General features: G+C 40.4%; 1 protein-coding gene across 6 annotated transcripts in view; it reads right to left on the reverse strand.

Annotated features, from left to right (window-relative positions):
- The window catches only part of BLM (BLM RecQ like helicase), a 55,951-nt gene extending 34,479 nt beyond the window's left edge, over positions 1-21,472 (reverse strand). For 3 of the 6 annotated variants that reach the window (XR_006655684.3, XM_053913283.2, XM_024561792.3), the window contains exons 1-10: positions 21,348-21,471; positions 17,359-17,460; positions 15,785-16,482; positions 14,512-14,671; positions 11,937-12,070; positions 8,043-8,175; positions 7,045-7,745; positions 5,038-5,229; positions 2,885-3,003; positions 1,868-1,981 (exon numbers count right to left, since the gene is read on the reverse strand). Coding sequence is in view for 4 of the 6 variants with exons in the window: in XM_053913283.2 (XP_053769258.1) it covers positions 1,868-1,981; positions 2,885-3,003; positions 5,038-5,229; positions 7,045-7,745; positions 8,043-8,175; positions 11,937-12,070; positions 14,512-14,671; positions 15,785-16,482; positions 17,359-17,456 (2,349 nt within the window). In the remaining 2 variants the exon portion in view is untranslated. Of the gene's footprint in view, positions 1-1,867; positions 1,982-2,884; positions 3,004-5,037; positions 5,230-7,044; positions 7,746-8,042; positions 8,176-11,936; positions 12,071-14,511; positions 14,672-14,805; positions 15,134-15,784; positions 16,483-17,358; positions 17,461-21,347 lie in introns of those variants that run through there. The other 3 variants (XR_006655685.2, XM_024561793.3, XM_024561794.3) reach the window with 2 other exon arrangements.
- Positions 21,473-21,749: the final 277 nt, after the last annotated feature.

A 21,749-nucleotide genomic window follows, 5' to 3' on the forward strand; every position in this document is an offset into this window, starting at 1 on the left:
TGATGGGGGTCTTTCTGGCCAAATCCAGGACAATTGGAACGTTAAGTTACGTAACAAAAACCAATTATAGCCCACTATATAAATTAAAAATCCACTATTTCATAGTAATATAAGTAAATATGCACATAAAGGGAAAGCTCGTTACAGTAAAATACCAACTAAATTAGAAAGGTCATCTGGCATCCACTGTGATAATAACCAATGGCAGGTACACTAGTTAGGTAAAAGTCTGGTGAGTAACAGGATATTTAGTCTCAGACAGCAAAATACCTATTACAAAGGGGAAAAATTACAAAAAAAAACCGTACATGATTTAAAAAAAGAGAAAAAGTGATTTTACAGTGACGAAATCCGCAGACAGCACCTAACAGAACGAGTGGACACCAATGCATCCTGACGAGACCGCACTGAGGACGTATCCCACCTCTGACATCTCTGCTGGATGAAAAACTTGAATCGCGAGGAAACATAAGATAAACTCAAGCCTAGGGACAGTCCTCAGAATAACTGGCCTTCGCTGTTCAAAACTGCCCAAATCATGAAAGACGTAGAGATAAATTGTTTAAAGACACATGATAACTAAATGCAATGCATGATCTAGGGTTTGCTTTTGTTACAAAGGACACCATTAGGACAAGTAGTGGAACGAAGATAAGGTATATAGACTAAGTAACAGTGTGGGATCAATGAACATTTTCTGATTTTGATAATTCCACTGAGGTTATTTAAGAGAATTCCTTGTTTTTAGGAAATGCACAGCTAAGTATTTGGGGTTAAAAAGATATCATATCTGCAACTTTCAAATGTTTAAGGGAAAAAATATAGAGAAAGAATGATAAAGCAATTACAGTGAAATGTTACCATTTGGGGTTTCTGGATAAAAGTCATACAGGACTTTTTTGCATTATACTGTATATCACAAATAGGTCAAAATTTTAAAATGTATGTATTCTAGTGAGCTTTTAGGAAATAGAAAAAATATAATGGTTTCCACCCCCAGTTCCTGGCACCGAGCTTTAGAGCCCTCGGAATTTCCTAAGGGCTAAGGGCACCTGGAGCACCTGCGACTCTGTTGAGGAGACTCTGGTGGGCTCCTGCATGGGGCTGGTCACCAGGGCAACCGAGCCATGGTGGGAAGCCAGGAACCGTCACCCCCACCCACACCCCCATTCTCCAACAGGGGAGAGGGGCTAGAAATGGGGTTGATAACTGATTGCACCTACGTGAGGAAGCCTCCAGAAAATCCCGAAACCATGGGGCTCAGACTTTCCAGACTGGCAAACACATCCACCCCAGGAGAGGGGCACCCCCCAACTCTAGCTCCATGGGGACAGAAGCTCCTGTGCTCAGGACCCTCCCAGACCTCCCCCGATGCACCTCTTCACCTGGCTGTTCATCTGTATCCCTTTGTTGTGTTTTTTAATAAACTGGTGCACTTTAGTGTTTCTCTGAATTCTATGGCAAATTAATCAAATCTGAGAAGGGAGTCATAGGAACTTCTGATTTGTAGTCAAATCGGGCAGAAGTTATGGGTAACCTGGGGACCTACCTGTGACTGGCATCAAAAGCAGGGTGGGAACCATCTTGTGGGACGGAGCCCTTAACCTGTGGGAGCTGGCACTACCTCTGCAAAGGCAGTGTAAGAATTGAGGCACATTCAGGACACTGGCTGGTGTCACAAGAATTGCTTGGTGTAAGGAAAAAATCTCCACACATTTGGTGACCAGAATGAAGAATGCTATGTGACTAGTAAAGGATAGAAACACAGGAGAATAATACTGGGTTTGTCCCTACTCAGGGGGGAGAACTGAATTATTTTTCAACACAGAGTTAATATAGCATTTTACAATAATGATAACATACAAACCTTCTCTGGAGTAACATAAAGAAGTTTTATAATTGGGTCTTTTTTGGATAATTGGAGGTAAATACTTGTAGCTTCTGAGTCAGTCTTATCACCTGTCAGATATGTAGCTGGAATCTAAGTATAAAAGTAGTAAACAATTAAAATTTCACACATTAATCAGACTTAAGCTTGTATTTTACCCTTAGCTTTTATAAATATTTTACAAGTTGTCAAATCTGTCAAAGGAAAGATAATCTCAATGTAACGAAAATAACAAATAATCAGTACGTATTTTTAAAAAAAACCTTATTAACTATAATTCAAAATATTCTTATTTTTTACCTCCTTTTTTTTTTCTGTTCTTTTCTTCCTTTGCTGTTCTCATTTGTAAATAAGATAAATGTGAATTCAGCATGGAAGAGACCCACCCCTACTGTACAGCTACATTGTCTGTAAGGTAAATGTATGTATGTTTGAGGTTTTACTGCATAAACCGATGGCAGGGCTGTAATGTCACGCACAGTTGGGCAATGGCCACCCTCCTTGCACTAAGACACTCTCTGCAACAAAACCCGAACAGGGGTCTTGTTGAACAGTAGGGGCTCATCGCCCAGAGAACAGTTCTGTTTCATCACGACATGCAGGATTTAGCGGGAGGCCTTCATATACGTTCTTAACCTCAGTCAGGAGGAAAAGGACATGTGTGGGCCCTTTAAGGTATTAAGGGAGTAAGCCAAGAACTTATGCTGATATGGCAGCAATAACAAAAAGAAATCCTTTTGTATTGGTAAAAAAAAAAAAGTTTATATCAGCAAAATACATTCTTCTAGAGTAAAATCAGATTGAACTAGATGGTTATCTGTATCAAAATTTTCAGACTTGCACTTAAGCTACAACTTAATGTCACTACTGAACTTTATTCTTATAATTCATAAACAAATAAAAAAGTTAGCCCACAGTATTAAAACATAATTATTTTTAAGTTATGTTTTTATTAGTATTTTTATTATAATTGGTAGTGTTTTGCTTTCAACTTACATCCAACGACGTTAGCTTTTGGACTTGATCGACTATAAGTGACCTCAAGGGAGAAATGACAATAGTGACCCCAGGAGACACACAGGCGGGGAGCTGGTAACACAAACTCTTACCACCTCCTGAAAGAGAAATGACAAAAAAATACTGGTGAGGTCCCAGTGTGACAGCATGAGGGCAAAAGTTACAAAGCAAGCCACATACAATATTTAAGATAATTCATTAATAGGACATCAAGTGACAGTCCCCATGGTGCCCATGATTGGCCATATTCGAAGGAGCCAAACTACGTAGGAGATTCAAATGTGTAAAGATTACCTTTTCGGGCATCTCATGTAGGTACATATGATAGCAAAAGCAAGAATCAGGGCAGGAAAATGAAATGCAACAGAATTGTTTAGAAGTCTACTTGGGAAATCCAAATGCAGTGCAAGGGGTACTCCAGTTACGACACTAGGATTAAAATAATCACTTTATACAATATTTCGTTTTTAAAGAGTTAAACTGTGATAAAATATAGAACACTAAAACCCAAAGTTCACAGGGTTTAATATTTCTTTGATGACCCAGAGGGCATGTCTAGAATCTGTGTCGTGAAACCTCTGGTATGAATATTAGGGCTTCTGTTCCCCGTACTCTTGTCAATAAGGTCGTGCCCCCAACCCTCCTTTGAAATAAAAAGAGGGCAGACCTATGTCTGTGTGCACTGACAGAAGCTGAAGGGAAAGAAACTTAGAGACGAAAGGGTGGGCAGACTCTCTCCATATAACTCTAATTCGAAATGGCAAGACAATCAGGACTCACTTAAAGGTAACTGAAATGATGTATCACTAATCTTCAACTTCATCAGTCTACTAGTGGTAGAAACTTGTACCAGGCAGTTTCTAGAACTTCAATTTTTTTTTAAAACAACACATGCCATCTTTTCCGCACATGTAGTAAGTAAATTTCACTTTGTGTGTGTGTATGTGTGTGTGTGTGTGTGTGAATGCCAAGGCAAGAGCAGGAAGCTGAATCCTAGTTTCTGCTCTACCAGGTCATACGTTATGTGACTTAGACATGCCATTTAACCTTACCATGACAAAATGTACTAGGTCAGGGGTTTATAGATTTTTTTGTCTAAAAGAAACTATTTGGAATATATATTTGTCAAGAGGTTGAAATTGTGTGGAAGGGCACTGAAAACCACCCCCTAAGAACCCTTAAAAGACCATGGAAAGACCGTTGGAATAGCCAGGGTCATTTCCCGCTTTAGTTCTGAAGTACCCACTTGGAGTCAACACAGAGTAAACAAGTTAATGCAATATGAAATGACTATTAAACCAACACCACCTAAATTTTAAAATCACTTAGAAAAAATTCAGATGCCCAGGCAACACTATTTAACAATGATGGCAATAACTAATTGCTTAAGGTGACAACAAGGAGAGGGAGGGACAGAGGAAGACCACAGGTGTACTAAGTACTGAAACTCCAAACTCCATGCTTCTTATCCTAACTGCTTATTTAACATTTTGACCTGGATGACTACAAGTCATCCAATAGCTGTTATGTTTATAGCACAGTGAAGAGTCCCAGATCTCTTCAAAACAGGCCAAGAAAGAGCCACACTAAACATTTTGCCTTTAATGCCCATGACACTCCGTGTAGCGGGTACTTTATAAGCATCCCCACTGCACACACGGGGCTCAGGGAGTGAAGTGCCTTGCTCAAGGTCACGCCGCTAAGAAATGGCAAGGCTGCTGTTTGAGCCCCGGCCATCCCTCCAGAGCTGATGGTTTCAGCCACCATGCAACACTAGACGGCACCAAATAAACTGCCAGAAATGGCCATGTCTCTACTCCAGTCCTACATTTTTACTCAAGTTCGAGGCTAATGTTCCAGAATAGAAAAGAAAAGAAAAATTCCCAAAGAGAAATTCTAGATCAGTTCAACACAATGAGCTTTGAGGTGAACATCTTAAAGGGCTATAAATGTTATCATGTCAACAACTAGAATAGAGGCAATGAGGTAATGCACTTTCTTCCCATGGCACGGGGGCTCAGAGGCCCATAAACGATAGAAATACTGTGTTGGCGTTCTTTTTATTTCTATTAAAGGGCTCTCATTTCACATCTGCCATGGATTCCTGCCAATTCATGTCTAAAAATACATACCAGTGGGCATTAAGATAAAACAGTCTTCACCAAGCAGCGCAGCATTGATCGCCTCCAGCTGATTAGTTCTAAAATTATGCAGGCCAAATTTTTTATGAAAAATCTTCATCATTTCTTTTGTATGAGGAAAATCAAGACTTTGGAAATGCTTGTGTTTCAGATTTCTGGATGCTAAATTTTGCACCGACTGGTCTAAGAAAATAATCAATGGTAAGAAAAAAAATCAGTGCACTAATGTCACAAGTCAGTTTCAGCATTTGCCCTTTGCCTGCATGGTCATTGGCATACCTCTCCCCACAGCACATTCCTTCTTTAACCATTCCCTGAATATCCTCCCATACATTTGGCCTTCCTAAAGGCCAAATTCTAGTCTTTCCTTGATTTTTCTACAGCACTACCACTAGTCTTTTTTTAAAAAAATATTTTATTTATTTATTTTTACAGAGGGGGAAGGGTTAGAGAAAGAGGGAAAGAAAGTCGATGCGAGAAACATCGATTGGTTGCCTTTCGTACGTGCCGCGAGCGGAACCGAACCCACAATCCAGCCACGTGCCCTGACTGGGAATTGAACCAGCAACCTCTCTCTTTGTGGAACAATGCCCAACCCACTGAGCCACTACTCTTCACTCCCTCCTTCCTCTCCTCTTTTGACTGACCTTTAAGACAACTGTGTGTTTAACTTTGCTTTCTTGGTTCCACTTCCTCCACCTGCCCTTTAAATTTGGTAGTCTTTCAGACACTTGGGGCTGGGTTCTTTTTGGAATTCTCCTAGTCCTATGATCTCAAGCATCACCTATGTGCACAGATGGCCTAAATCTCTCTCTTCAGATCCAACTGGTCTGCTCCTAAATTGCAGTCCTATATGCATCTCCAACTGTCTGCAAGACATTTCTCCCTGAATGACTTCTCAACACTGTAAGCTCAACAAGTCTTGAAATAGCCCTCCTTTGCTTTTCTCCAAATCTGCCTATCTCCTGAGTCCCCTATTTCTGTTAATAGCGAACAAGAGGAGCTCAGACGCCCGCTTTGGCAGTTACTCCAATCCCAACACTCAACTGTCTCAAAGATAATTGCGAACGTCAAGTATGACACATTCTAACATGAAACAAAAATAAATCCATTAATGGCTGTTTTAAAGGTCAACGGCGTAACTATAAGAACAACCTCTGTGGTATTAAGTCATTAATAGCAAAAATAGGGAGGGCTGCAGTTTATAGAACTCTGCACATCTGAACTTGTTTCAGTTAAAAAAAAGAACCACTTTGTGATAGTTTTATAGGGTTGATGTAAGGTTTTAAAATTAATTTTGGCTTTTCTCCATACTCTTTACAAGGCTAATTTCACTCCTCCAAAAACTTCCCTCACTAAATTGTGAGCTCCAAGAGGGCAGTAACTATTATTTATCTAGTACCAGAACCTAGAGCAAAACATGTACACAGTAGGCACACAAGAACTATTTGTTGAATGAATTTAAAGGATTTCAGGCCAAAAGAAATCACTTGATTGATTTAAGAAATTTGACTTCGTATCTTTCTAAGACCGCCCTATATTTTAATATTGTAAGACATAAAACATTTCTCTACTTGATAAATTGATCAGTTCTCATAAACCCAGAATTCTAAAATTATACACTTATATTTTTCACATATAAATTCGGCTTTGCTTTTGTCCATCCCCCAAAATACTAAAAACTTGGTCCTCATGAGCTTTATTACTTTAGGGACTAAAGAAAATGTTAATTTAAAGGCAAAGCACATTGTAATGACTTTAGAGCCTTACTACAATAGGTTATAATTACACATTTTATAAAACTACAGCTGCTACAGACAAAAGAGCAACTTGCTTTTGAAATTGTGATTTGTAATTCATATTATCAGCAGAAATTTGCATAGGAACAATGTAGTTTTCAGGCAATGATGACTTGCCATGGTTTTTCTTATACGATTCCAATTCTGGACAGTCTTGTTTTCATGTAAAATATAAGCATTCGATTTACTTTAAACTTACCAGGGTAATTCTCAATTGACTCTGCGAAGTTTTTATTTTGAGCAGTAAATGTCGCTGGAATGGATTTTGTCTTGGCTGGAGAAATTCTTTCTGATACTGATTTAACTGGCCGTCCTTCTTTAATAGGTTGATAGGCAGTGGTGGACGATTTGCTGGCTGCTAAGTTAAGCATTATATTTTCCCACTCATCATCATCATCTAAGTCCTCGATGTCAAAATTATCAATCTCATCGGAAGCCTGCGTTTCTCTTTCTAAGTCATTTACTGAAGCAGCATGTTTATTCTGACCTTTCACAGCAGTGCTTGTGAGTACATTTCCTGGGAAATGAGAGCTCTCATTTCTTTTTTCTGTCCTTGGGGTTTCAGCCCAGTTGCTACTTACAAAGGACTTCTGTGAATGGGAATTGAATAATGGTCTTTCAAAGAGGTTCTTCTCGGTGGCTGAGAATCCTGTCTTTCCTGGGATGGTGGTCACTAAACACTCCCCAGAAGAAATGGAATTTGAGGAAATGGGGAGAAAATTTAGCTCCTTATCAGAATTCCCGGTAGGGCAGGAATTGCCCTTTGGAAAGGCACACAGAGAGGAATCAGAGGCCACGTACGCCATGGGGTCAACAACGCCATCAGGCCTGCACCTCCACACTGAGCCAAGAACACTGGCATCATCTGGGTTAAAATCTGCTTCGGCTAGGAGTTTTCTTCTGAAGAGAAAACACACCACACCGTTATTAAATGTGAGTTGTCCATCACAGGAGGCCGCTCACAAGTATAGCTTTAGTTCTCATCCCAAACTGTGGCAAAATACACCCTCTTTTTTCCAATTTAAAATATCTGGATACAAATATAAAGGAACAATTTGAAAAAGTAAATAAATAAATTTAAAACACAGTGACAATTTATCCTATTCAGAATGCCTAAAAGTTTTGCCCTGTATGTTTCTCATGCAGAGTGATGGAAATGCAGTCAGGTACACTCCAGAAGGAGAAAAATCAAGATACCTTATGTCCCGCTGCTGAAGCAGGTCATTCCCACAATCCAATGCTTTCAGTTCACCGTCAGGAATAGTATCAACTAAGTTACAGATGTGCGCCATCACTCGAATAAGCTGCTGCTGCAAACTTATCTGTGTAGCTATAAAATAATTATGGTGTTAATATTTTTCCTTGAAAACAAAAAAGACCTAAGATTTTCAAAGTCATGCATGTAAAATCTGAAGTAGTTTAAAACCAAGATTATAAACAACCTCATATTGTCCTTATTAACTGCCTACTTAATGATTGAAATAATTTGAAATCAGATTGTCTCTATTCTAAACCACAAGAACTTGTAACTGTGTTATGATTTAATTTCATGTTAATTCTTAATATTTCTCTAAGGGTAACCAAGGTCATTGGAAAATAAAGTCTTATCAATGTACTACAATTTTTTACTCACTTTAGGTACAAATCTCACCCAGTATATCGTAAAGTGCAGCACAGAAATTCCCCTCCAACCACCATTGTCTGGTCTGCCCGGCGCCCAGGCTTCCTTTCAGTGGTAACAGCACAGCACCCTGACTTTCTCCTTGCAGACCTTCCCTGCCCCACTCCCTCAGTGGGCACTTGATATAAGGGAGCTCAGTGAGAAAGAGGTTGAGCTTTCTGGTTGGCTGGAAAGAGGGACCTCTCTTTCCAATGAGCCAGACAGACTGCTGGGGACCCTCTCTGCCACCACAGAAGGAAACACAGCTTCCCTCTGGGGGAAATAAGACTAAGCAGAAAACAGAGACAAGCAGAAATGGAGGACTGAGATTGAGAGATGAGACCAAACAGGACAGAGAAGGCAGGTGTGAGAGACAGAAATTCCTGATAACAATGTTTGGGTATCTGAATCCAGCCAGCCCACTCCTCATTTATTTGTTTAACCCATGTAACTGGGGAAAAAAAAAAAAAAAAAAAAAAAGCCAAAGGAGAAGAGGCTTTAGATGAAAGAAAGGAAACAAATGGGTCAGGGAAGCCAGTAACATGCCTACTGCACCCGCGGGGCCTAAGGCAGGAAGGAGAAACAAGCAGTGAAGGTGGGCAGCAGAGGAAACAGTGCTCTCAGGACACAATCAGAAATAAAGGGAAGAAAATGTTCAGAGAAGAGAATGAGGCTACTGGGGAATCGACGAGCAAGTGCAGTCAGTTGAGGGGTCTCACAGGCAGAAAGAAGAGGAAGTGAGAATGGATTAGGCGGTGTACAGAGCCGTGTGGGAACGAGCATCTGTGTGCGACTGTGGGCTCTTACTGGTGACTGATGTAAACAGGAACATGAGGTAGGAGAGGGAAAAGTGGAACTGCTGAACTCCTCCTTTACTTCTGTTTTCTGCAAGGAGAATGGCCATGAGATTGGAAAGAGGAGAATGAACAATGATCTGAAGGAAATGAAAGCCAACACAGGCTCAGAGAGAGAGATACAGCCATTGGAAAGGAGCTCAAGTCTCCTCGTCTAGACAGATTACACTTTGGAATACAAAGGAAACCTGCAAACAGATTTCAATGATATTCGAGGCCTCTTGTGAATAGTAAAGTTGATGGAAGAGTGAAGACAGGCAAACATTGTTCTAATTTTCAAAAAAATTGTAGTGAGTGCCAAAAGCTACAAGCTGGTGATGTTGATGTTAATTCAAGGCAGAATTCTAGGACATGTTATCAAATGGCTTCTTTGTGAACTCTAAGAAGCAGGGGAGACAATTATAGAGTTAGCAAGAGTTCATGAAAATAAACCAGCCATCTTAATGCACTACGTTCTTCAAACGGATTACTAGACTGGCATAACAATAGCCACCCTTTATCGAAGGCCTACAGTGCACTCGGTACTTTACCTTGAATCTTGACAACCACTCAGCAAGTTAAATATTATTCTCCCTGTTTTATAGAAGAAACTGAGGTCCAGAGAGGCTTAACTCATTTGCCATAGCCACAGCCAGGGGTAGGAGGAAACAGGTTTGCATCTCAGGCGGGCATCACTCTACAGCCAATGTCCCATCGGATCCCTCTTGCTGTCTCAGACCTTGAACTTCTGGGGTCATATGACCAAGACTATTGCATCCCCGTGGACAAGGGAGAGAAATGTGGTGTTAAAGTAGATTTGTAACTAGTTGAACAAGAAGTGGCGATGAATGGACTGACGTCAGCTGAGAGGAAGGCCTCCAACAACATCCAGTAGGACTCTGTTCTTGCCCCCGTTCTAGCTAACCATTTTGAAACTTAACAATGCAGACATGTTACGGTGCAGAGGCTATCAGTGTAAACTTAAGCACCTCAAGACTGCTGGGTTTGAATCCCAGCTCTGCTGCTGTCTAATTCAATGTGTCATTACTTAACTCTCCTGCATCTGTTTCCTTATTTGTAAAATGGTGATAACAGAAACTGCCTCACAGGGCCATTGTGAGGATTAAATTGGTTAATATTATAAGGCACTTAACAAACTAGAAGAAATTTGAAACGAACCGAAACAACACACAGAGACCACCATGCATGCGTGTGCACCCCTCCCCCCCACCCCGTACATACAGCATCCGTCAAACAAGAGTAGAGTGTATTACAGAAATAGAGAAAAAAGGGCTCTGGGAAACTGACTGATAAAAACGAAAAATTCCATGGAAGAGTGAAAGATAAAATTGAGGCAATTTCCCAGAAAACAGAGAAGCAAGAGATGGGAAATAAGAAGATAATTAATGGAACTCTAATATCCAAAGAATAGAAGTTTCAGGAACAGTAAAAGAGGAAAGAATAAAAGGAAATGCCAGAAAAACTTCCAGAACAGGACAAAAATTTCTAGACTGAAAGAGCCTCTGGGAAGAAGAAATTAAGAGTGAGAAAGGAGACTGTTGTTTTCAGTCCTATCACATTATTGGATTATTTATACTAGATATTTAATATTAAAAAATTTAAGGAATTAAGAAACAAATCCAACAAACTAAAAAGCATTAAACTTTAAGATCTAACTAAACCCAGAGTCTATACAAGGAGAACTAGGAGGATGTCTAAAAACCAACATCTATAAGGAGTTACAAGACCTAATAATATGTAGACTTAAAAACAAAACAAAACAAAACAGCCCTGGCTGGTGTGGCTCAGTGGATTGAGCTCTGGCCTGCAAACCAAAGGGCGCTGGTTCGATTCCCAGTCAGGGGCACATACCTGGGTTGCATGGCAAGGTCCCTGGTAGGGGACACATGAGAGGCAACCAGACATTGATGTTTCTCTCCCTCTCTTTCTCCCTCCTTTTCCTTCTCTAGAAATAAATTAATTAAATATAAAAACAAAACAAACCAAAACAAAAAATCTCCAACAACTTCTGGAAGCTGCAGACTTACCTTACAAGAATTAAATTATAGAAAGACAAATTTGGTTCAGTACAATACAAGAAATAATTTTCTAACAAGTAACATTTTCAAAATAGAGAATGAATTATTTTGTAAGAACACGAAATTATTATTTTTTGACATTTTTATTTATTTATTTTTTATTCTCACCCGAGGACATGCTTATTGATTTTAGAGAGGGGGAAGGTAGGGAGAGAGAGGGAGAGAAACATCAGTGTGACAGAGAAACATTGATGGTTTGCCTTTCCTATGAACCCCATCTGGGGACCAAACCTGCAACCTAGGCATGTGCCCTAACCAGGAATTGAACCCTCAGCCTTCCAGTTTACGGGATGAAGCTCCAACCAACTGAGCCACACCGGCCAGTTTACAAGTTGAATCTGTTTACAAGTTGTTCGAGCAAATGCTGGCTAACCAATGAATAAGGATGGCTCTACACAAGGGCAAAAGGAACTATAAGTTTGCCGTCTTATACTATGCAGCCACAGGTGAAAATACGATACAAGGTAAGTAGTTAAAACAAGTGATAAGTCTGAAATACCGGTTGTACTATCACAATCTGTGCTGGTTTCAGGGGGCGATGGCCGAGCAGGCATTTTCCCCGGTTTGGACGAGTCCTCCGGCGAGCTTGGATAGTCCGTCTTCCCGTCACAGGTGTCAGGCTCCCTTAACACACTGCCAAGTACAGCAAAATACAACCAATCAAAGTGTAGAGCGCATCAAATGCATCATTTTCTTTCTAATGTTTCTCCACAATATATAACAAAAGAGCAACAGGTTTTCATATCTTCTCTATTCTAAAACCTCTTAGCTGGCCCTCAAAGTCTTTCATCTTCTAGCCTAAGAGACCTTTTCAACTTTACCTCCAACGACGTCCTTTCAATAATCCCAGGCTGCAACCGCAGCCCACCCAACCTGTCCTTCTTGCCCCGCCCAAGGGTTACTGCTGATTTCTCCAGCAGGTGGTCATTAATGTCTCTCTCTCCTGAGATGCCAAAGCATTTTATCCAGACTCCTCTTATAACAACATATATAATGTGTGCATCTGTACACAAAATTAACTTATACACATCATACAAAAATATATTAACATATGTAAACATGGTCAGTCTGACTGGATATAAAAAAATACTTTCAAAGTAATAAAATCAATACTAATTGTTAAAGAGAGGGTACTGTAGTAATCCAAAGAAATATAACACTTTCCAGAACTTTGCAAAGGGGGTGGAATTGGCAGAGACCTTGAAGGATGGATGTGAGAAGTGACAGACTATGAAGAAGAGATAAAAAAGACAATTCTATTCACTTGATAGCCAAGAATCAACTGTACTTTCCTAAAACAGGATTTTGGGGTGCAATATTCTAACTAAATCAAACAGTGATGAATAAAACTATGCTTTATAAATGATAAGATGTTATAATCAAGAAAGGGCCTTACATTTTTAGCAGTGTTTCCCAATTTGTCCCCTTGGGCTCACTGGAGCTTTGGGTTATTGAAAGGACATAACTAGTGATAAAACTGAAAGGCAGTGTGGGCCTGATGATGGAAGATTTTGAAGGCCAGCTATAAAAACACGTTTGTTTCTCCTTTCTGTTATATATTACCTGACCATCACACCTCTGAAATCAAATCAGAAGTCACAACCAGCATTTTAAGACAAAAACAAAAGATAAAATTTAAGTGTTCTCTGCACATAAAGCACCATTTGTGAAAATTCTACTTCTTTTATAACATGTACAAATATGTACACAAGGTTACAATGGAAAATACATAGAGAAGCTCTACCTCAGAAATAACCATTTTCCAAGTGCTGGAGAGCTAGGTACAGTTAACCATGGTACGACAACTCAATATTATGTAGCCATTAATGGAATAAAAAGAAAAGCTATATAGCAATATGGAAAGTGTTTTAAAATAACACTCAGAGAAAAGCAGAATAAAAATCATAGTTACATGTTGATCACAGGAATGCAAAAATTATACACATGTAAAGAAAAATCCAAACCAAACTGGAATAAAGGAAATGTTTGGGTTTGCTGGAATGTTGAGACTACGAGTTAAGAATCCTGTTAGAGTGGTTACAGTGTTATTTGTGCAATGCACACTTTTTTAATAAACTAAAAAGCCAGGAAACAGCACTATGCTGCATCTCAGTCCATTTGTCACGGATTTTATCATCTTGGGCCATCCCCTGCTCCTTCCTGGGCCTCGGCTGCTTCACCTGCTAAATGATGGTGCTGACTGAGAATCCAGGCTCCACATGAACTCCTGCTGAGTTTTTTACTTTGTGCAATGCTGTCTGAATTTCTATTGGAAGGGAGAAGGAGAGTGGGCAGCTGTTAACAGTTTTTTAGTTTTGTCATCAAATGGTAATCATGCTTCAACCTTTCCTGCCTCTTCAAACATCCCAACACACCTGTTAAAACACAAACCGGGAGAAGCTAGATTGTGCACACAAACGCCTCCTTCCTGCCTTCCTTCCCTTACTGAGGTAATATACTTTAGGGATCTATTTCTCATCAAAATATTGGTTAATAGCGTAGTATATGTTCCACCACTCAACGGGACTATGATTTAGGTTGGGGTGAGCATGGAGGTAACAATGACTATTAGTATTTTAAACTATTGATGAGCTGTGTGGACAATGTATTTTTTCCCATAACACTACCAATTAACCACAACCATGTCCCTAATTTGCTAAAATTCAGTGAATGTCAAATACAATAGCCAATTCTATCCTGTAGGATTAAAAATATATCACTTACCAACTCACTTTCCACACAAAGGATGAGCTTTGTATCATTTCAGGTCCAGGAGTTTGGAAATATAACATTTTTAGGAATATATTCCTCATATATTAAAACCAACGACATAAAATTGTTTGGAGGTCTCATGTAATTACAATTTTGATAGTACTCTAAAGCTGGAACTTTATAGCTTTAGAATACTACCAATTAAACAAAATGTATCAATAGGGACTTTCTGAAGCTTTCATTTTGATATAAACTGTGCAGAACATGAAATTATACAGAAATGACATTACATAAGTAAATTAAATTACTTTAGATATTCCAGAAACAAACAATAATGCTTATTAATTAATTAGCTACTTTACCTAAAGCATTTTAAAGAGGAAGAAGAGGTGGAAGTCATTCCTTCTGGAGAAGGTGGAACAAAATCTATATTGTAATCATCTTCATCAAGTTCAACACATGGAGATTTCTCAACTGAATGTAATTCAGTTTCTTCCAGGTTTTTTTCCTTTTCACTATTATCTAAAGTGAACAGTTGATAAACATAGGTTACTTAAATTAATGAGACAGAAAGAACAGAGCATAAGCACTGAAAAGTGAGCGCTTCAAGCAAGTCCTACACAGTAATACCCCCCATGAGTCCTCTCCTTCCCCACCTTAAGGGTGGCTTAATTCTTCATAAACGACTGAGTCCACTGGAGTAAGTCCGATGAGTGCTGGATTGAGGCTGAAGATCTGCTTAAGGATGTTAGGGATTGTCTCCAGTAAAATGATGAAACCCATACTTAGCATTTTTGTTTTTCTATTTGTGGCTCATATTTAAATAAAGGTGAAGTGAGACAAATGAACCTGATAATTGTACAAACACTGTTGCTTGTACAAACTATTTTTACTTTATCACAAAGGCTTCCTAGTGATTGAAGACTACCAAATTGTGTCTCTCTCCTGAATATAAGGAAAAACACAATGTCAAATCCTTACTCTTTAGTTTACCTTTTACCAAATTTTCTCTTCATCGACAGCAACACATTTGATTAGACTATATAGTTCTGCTTATTATGAATCACTTTTTGGTCCTCTCTCATCCTACAGTAACCTTAATGGGATTCAGGTGTTTAAAAATTTTAGCCTCATATTTACAACTATTTCATAAGGTAGGTACTTCCACATATTAAGTTCTGGACATCTAATAACTATGAGACCTAAACAGAAAATAATTTGAATGTAATTTATAATGCTTAATAGCATAATTAGATCATATTATACAGCAATATTAGGTGTCAGCAAGCCATAAAGGAATTATAGTAGAAAGGCTTAGCTTCACTTCCCAATTCTACCACTTACCAAGCCAGTAGACCACTAATAGGCCATTTTAACCTATGGACCTTATTTTCTTCATATATAAAAATCACAGCGCCAGCCTTGGTGTTAATATAAAAGTTATATTAGCGGAATGAAATCTTTCATTTCATCAGTGTGCCCTGCCCCGAACATGTGATCAACACATTGTTCAATGAGCATCTCCAGCGATCCTAAGAACAAAGCTGTATCGTATTTGCTACGATTCCAGTGCCTAGCTCTGAATGAACAAATATAATCAATACATTGAAATAAAAATAAAATAGTAATTTTTACTTTTCTCCACTCCCAAATGCAGATTTATAGAGGGACTATCCTGAGTATCTGTATTTGTAAACTCTTCACCGTCGGGGTCGTCATCAATGCAAATCACGCCGCTCCTTGCCCATTTGGAGTTGGCCTTCTGCTCCTTAGTCACACGGGCTTGCTTGCACTCAGAGGAGGAAGGGGTCAAATCAGCCTTTCCTGCATTTGCTCCATGAAGCTGTGCTCTAAAAAAGCTTTTCTTACACCTTTTTGATTTCTGAGCAGTGCTTACTCTTACGAAGTGATTTTTGACTGGTGTAAAAAATGCTTTTGAATTTCTAGAAGTATCAAAGTCATCCATATCGTCCCAATCATTGATGGTAATAAAAGAGTCTGATGAAGAACTAAACTCTAATTTCTTGAAAGTAGCATCACGGGATTCCTTTATAATCGGTGTGCTCTCGGTGGTACGTAAAACTGCCCGTGGAACCTGCACCGAATCTGGCAATAATGGTTTTGAACCAATTCTCTTGGTTTGCCGTCCTGCGGCATTTTTAAAGTCACAGATCCTTGTCTGCTGATTTGTGGTATAGGGAGAAATTTCAGTGAAGGAAAAGTCCTCAGTAACATTAACATCTTTGTCACTTAACACAGGTGTTTTGGCTACTGACACACTAGTCACAGATACATCATTGGCTGAAGATACTTTCTTCTTAAAGGTGAAACCACTGGAAAAATTGAAAACCTGAATTAGAAAAATTTTAAGGAACCCACCAACTATACAAAACGCTATAATTTTCACTAACTTATATAACTTACCTTCATTGGAGCACCAACGAGCAAAGTCTCTATTCCCCTCTCTTATTTAAACATTTACTTAAACTATACTCTGTAGGCTCTGATTCTTCCTATTCAGAGGCTAATTATCCAGGACATTCCCACAACTTTATTTCTCAGGCTGGCAGTCCTTCACTAACAGCACCTCCAGAGGGAGGGACAGCGTAAGCGAAAAACAGAAGAGACTCAAACATGGCTACTTGTTGCTACTCTGACAAAGGTTTCATGGGGGAAAAGTTAAAAACTGTTCGCTATACTGAGATCTGGAGGAAAGCAAGGGTCCTGGGCATCTGTGGATCTAGTGACAGAAAGGTCAACGGTCATTTTGAAGTCAAGCGCCCCGTCTAAAACCTGGTGGGAGGACAGTAAGGAATATACATTATTGCTAGATACCATCAGGAGTTTGGGGTATAGCTGGGGGGAAAGAACCGAACCAGAGAGCTATAGTTTCCTTATAAATTGTTTTTGGAAAGGATATAAAATTACATTAAAATATTAAAAATACCCAGTTGCCCAAATTTATAAAAAGACTAATTATTTATTCATTTACCGAGTATTTACTGAGCAAGGGTTATGTGCCAGAAACTGCAAATGGGCTGAACAATTTATTACCTGCAAACACATGTTCTGCCATTAATTTGCCAAGTGGGAAAATCACTGACCTCATAGCTTTCTTTACTCAGCGATACAAGGCAAGGGCAGATACCTCATTTGTATGACACCGTATGTTAGTGCCTGTGTAACAACAAAACAACCGAAATACTTACGAAGGTTTTGGTTTTGAAAGACTTAATGTATTGTTAGGTTTTCTGGCTGAATGACGTTCCAGTTGCTCCTGTAGATTATTTTGAGGAACAGCAGCCATGATCCTAAAAAGAGAGGGAAAAAAAGACCAGGAGAATTATTACTTTGCATTAATCACCGTATTTTGAGGGGACTGGTGGAACGAAGGGTACAGAGAACTCTTCCAACTGTGCACAAAGTAATGAGGCTGTTTTTTTTTTTTAGTCAATAAACTGTTTTGACATATACAACTGGTAACATTTGAAATACATAATGTTTAAATAACTGAAGGCTCACTTGAATACCAAAATGACCTGGTTTTCCCTCAATGCTAAAATAAGAACAAAAGACATTAGGAAAGGGATTAATAGGAAAGGGCTTGCAGAAAAATGGTACCTGGCCTGGGCTCGAAGAATAAATAGAAACTGGACAGGGAGTGAGGTGGGAGAAAATACTCAAAGCCTACTGAACGCAAAGAACAAGTGAATAACTGAATTCTCCGCCCAAGGGGGAAAAGAAGAAAGAGCACCACCCATGGAAGCAATGGTTTACCAGCAAGACACCATGCTGCACAATTATTTAGTTCAACCTGAAAGAATACTTTTACCAACCATATTTTCCCCTTGTAGAACAAACTGATAATTGCTGAGCTATTGCCTAACATAATGTACAGCTTAAGCCACCTTAATTACATCTTAATAAAGTTATTACCAAAATACACATAAAAATGTAGGCAGAAGGGTATAGTGAACTCCCACACAATGACCATCTATGCACACATCCCAAGATCCTCACTTCACCATTCTGGAAGTTGACCTCTCAAAATGGTGCTATTTTAATTGTCATTCCTTCATTCATCATTAGCTGAAATACAGAGTGAGGCCAAAGTAGGTTTACAGTTGTGAGTATGCAAAACAGAGTTTATCTTTGTACTACTATTTATTTTCTATGCAAACAACTGTAAACCTACTTTTATCCCCCTGTGTATTTCTATCAAGAGAAAGCTACTCTGACCGACTGACTATGTTGTTACCCAGTGGTACAGCTCACACAGGAGACAGGATAAATGTTTAATTCCTTCCCTTTATTTATTAACTTTCAAAATAATGAGTTCATACTCTGACAACCTCCAATGGTGATCAATGTTTTCTTAGTATCATTATAAACTCATGGATTGAACATATTTTTATATGTTTCCATCCAATACAGTTATCACTTTTACTGATTCTCAAACTGTTTCATGGTAGGCCAGTAGGAACCTTTCCAGGTTGGTTCTTCATTCCATGGGACATAACCTTAGTAGTCTTTGAGAGTGTCCTTACTATCCTGAATGAAAAGATATCCCAGGCTTGTGCACTTGTCCCAGACTTAGAGTTAGCCATTTCCCCAAAGATCCCTGATTTTTTTAATTAAATGAAGAATATTTCAAGACCATAATCCTTGCGTGTCTAAAGGCACCTCCCCATTTTGGAGGACTATATCATTTGGAAAAAGATAAACCAAAACTAAACCCCACTTCCATCCCCAGGTGTCTGTGTATAAGTAAAGTTGGCAGTTGCTGAGGGATTGAACAGGACAGACCTTGAAACCACAAGCCCAAGAATCTTTTAAATCTAATTTTTATAAAAGCATAATTAAAACACACACACACAAACAAACCTCAAGTCATGAATTCAGATTAAAGTGATTCTAACTCCAAGTCACCTGGCAGAAGCAAGTGCAAGCACATCTCTGGAGGAATACACCTTGACCTTAGATATTAAATAATGCCTACAAACAAATTTTCAAGACAGTGTGTACCAAACACAGGCAAAAACTGCCAAGCACACAGGAAAACAAGAACGAAAACTAGTTGTAACAGAAGCAAACAATATCAGGCATAAGAATATAAAGCAACTAAACTTACTACATTTAGAAATATATGCCCTGGCTGGTATAATATAGCTCAGTGGATTGAGCGTGGGCTTGTGAATCAAAGGGTCACAGGTTCGATTCCCAGTCAGGGCACCTGCCTGGGTTGTGGGCCAGGTCCCCAGCAGGGGGTGTGCAAGAGGCAACCACACATTGATGTTTCTCTCCCTCTCTTTCTCCCTTCCCCTCTCTCTAAAAAAAATAAATAAAATCTTAAAAAAAAAAAAGAAATATAAAAGACAAGCTTGAAACAAGTAGAACTTTCCAATCAGGGTGGAGGTTGTAAAAGGGGAGTCTATGCACTATTTGTGCAACAGATTTGTGCAATGATTCATATCGGGCAGTGGAGACCCACTGGGGCTTTCAGCATTTAGTTCCCAAGAATATTTCGCAATTACTTGGGACCTCTTTGCTCTATCCTTTCTTTCCTTAAAAGAAATGTTTTAAAAATAAAGAATACATATGTACTAAAATAAAGAATACATGTGTATTAAAATTAAAAAATACATAGGTACTAAAATAAATATATACTTAATATATTTAACATATACATTTATATTGATATATTTCTTTGAATTTTAAATATTTCAAACATACAGAATACGTGAAATAAAATAATAACCATGTACCCACCAACCGAACTTAAGAAATTAACTTCTATCCTATTTCTCTCTTTTAAAGCATAAAACGTTTCAAATATATTTTAAAATCCCACCCACTCCCCTTCTATCTCCTTCCCTTCCCATAGATCATGCCGAATGTCCTACAGTGGATGTGCAACGTCCCTGCAGATCTGGTACTTCACGAACATCTAACAGCACGGCCTCTGCCCAATCTTCAAACTCTGGGTTTCCTCCTCAGCACAACGAAGGCCCCAGCTACCTCTCCAGAGGGTCTCCTCCCAATAAGTCTATTGTCTATGGACTTACATAGTCTATATAGTTATGGAGTCTAAGTCTATATGAACTACTTTCTGACAGCGGCCCCGCTGACACAATGTTGGTTCAGTTTCCTTCTATTTACTCCTCCCCACGTAGAACACCTGTTTCCCCCTTTTCGACTTCTGATCCCTGGCTCAGTCTCTCCTGTGACTGCCCCGTAGCCTTGACAGGGGCACGGGTGCCACCTACGCTGGTAGCACCAGGAGCGGGCAGGCGCCTTCTCCATCTCAGGGCATTGGGGACCGCCGTTCTGAGACACCGAAGGGCAATGGGCGACAGCCTGATGTGGAGGAAGACGCTATGGCATCGGCCCTTAGTTCGAACCCTGTCTCTAGCACTTGACCAGCAAAAGCCCTTTCAGCACGACAGCGTCTCTGTGCTTCACCTGCTCCAGGTGGGCAGTTTGAGCTACTTCGCTGAGTAACGAAAACGGAACCCTTACTATGTGGCCAAGTACTCTTTGAAGCATTTACTGCATTTACTAAATCGTTTAATCCAGACCCCTCGCCGCCTTCCTCCGCCCCCCAAAACAACCCAGGATCTTTTCGCCTACATATCGGAATGATATCGAGGCACTTAGTTGCAGCAACGGTGGAGTCAGAGGGCGGGAGGGGGGTACGTGGAAGAGCGGGGATTCGAACTCGGGCATCTGACCCACGTCCCTCTGCCGCGGGCTCGTGACGCTACACGTGTCAGACCACGACTGCCAAACACTTGGCACACGGCAGACACTCAAAACACAGTAGCCGGGCTCAAGGCTGTGGAAGGCCACTGAACGGAGCAGCGTTTCGGTTTTCCCTCCGGAGGAAAATGGGGGCGGGGCAGCACCCTGGGCCGGGCCCGGCCGGTGATTACTCTGAGGCACACACCACCGTCAAAGGCTCTAGGCCGGCTCTGCCCCAATGTCCTGGGCGACTCTGGGACAGCTCGCCCCCGCCCCAGGCCTGTTTCCTTCAGGGAACCTTCTTTGCTTTCCCCTAGGCTGCCCGCGAGACGACAGGGCTCAGCGCGCCAAGCCGGGGCGCGCAACAGAGGAACCGGTGAAGCTTTCCTTTCCAGCGGGGCTGGGAAGCCAAGCTACGCCAGGGCGGACCGGCCCTAAGTCCGCGCGCCGCACTCACCTCTCCCTCAAGCTCGGAGCAGGCGGAACCGGGGTCCAAACTACCCGCGCCGCCTCCACAACCCGCGCCCCGCGCGCCAGCTCACTTCGCGCCAGATGTCAGCAGATTTCAATTGGCTGCGCCCTGAGAAAACCGACCAATACCTTCGCGCCGTGGCACCTGTCCTCGCCCCCTTGGGCTTCCGGGGCGGGGCCACCATGCACCGCTAAGGAAGCTCGAGTTCTCACGCCCAATCATAACTTACTGTCATGTCAGGTGACTACGGTTAAACTCCGGGCTTCCGGTGCTATTTGGGGCTCTGTTTCTGTTGTGTTTCCTGGTGTAAAGGCTTTTGATACAAAACAGGCAACGGAATCGCGGACTGCGATGGGCTTGAAAACCCCGGGGTTTGAGGGTGGCTTG

The sequence above is a fragment of the Desmodus rotundus genome, chromosome 10 (assembly GCF_022682495.2).
Source record: "Desmodus rotundus isolate HL8 chromosome 10, HLdesRot8A.1, whole genome shotgun sequence".
Classification (NCBI taxonomy): domain Eukaryota; kingdom Metazoa; phylum Chordata; class Mammalia; order Chiroptera; family Phyllostomidae; genus Desmodus; species Desmodus rotundus.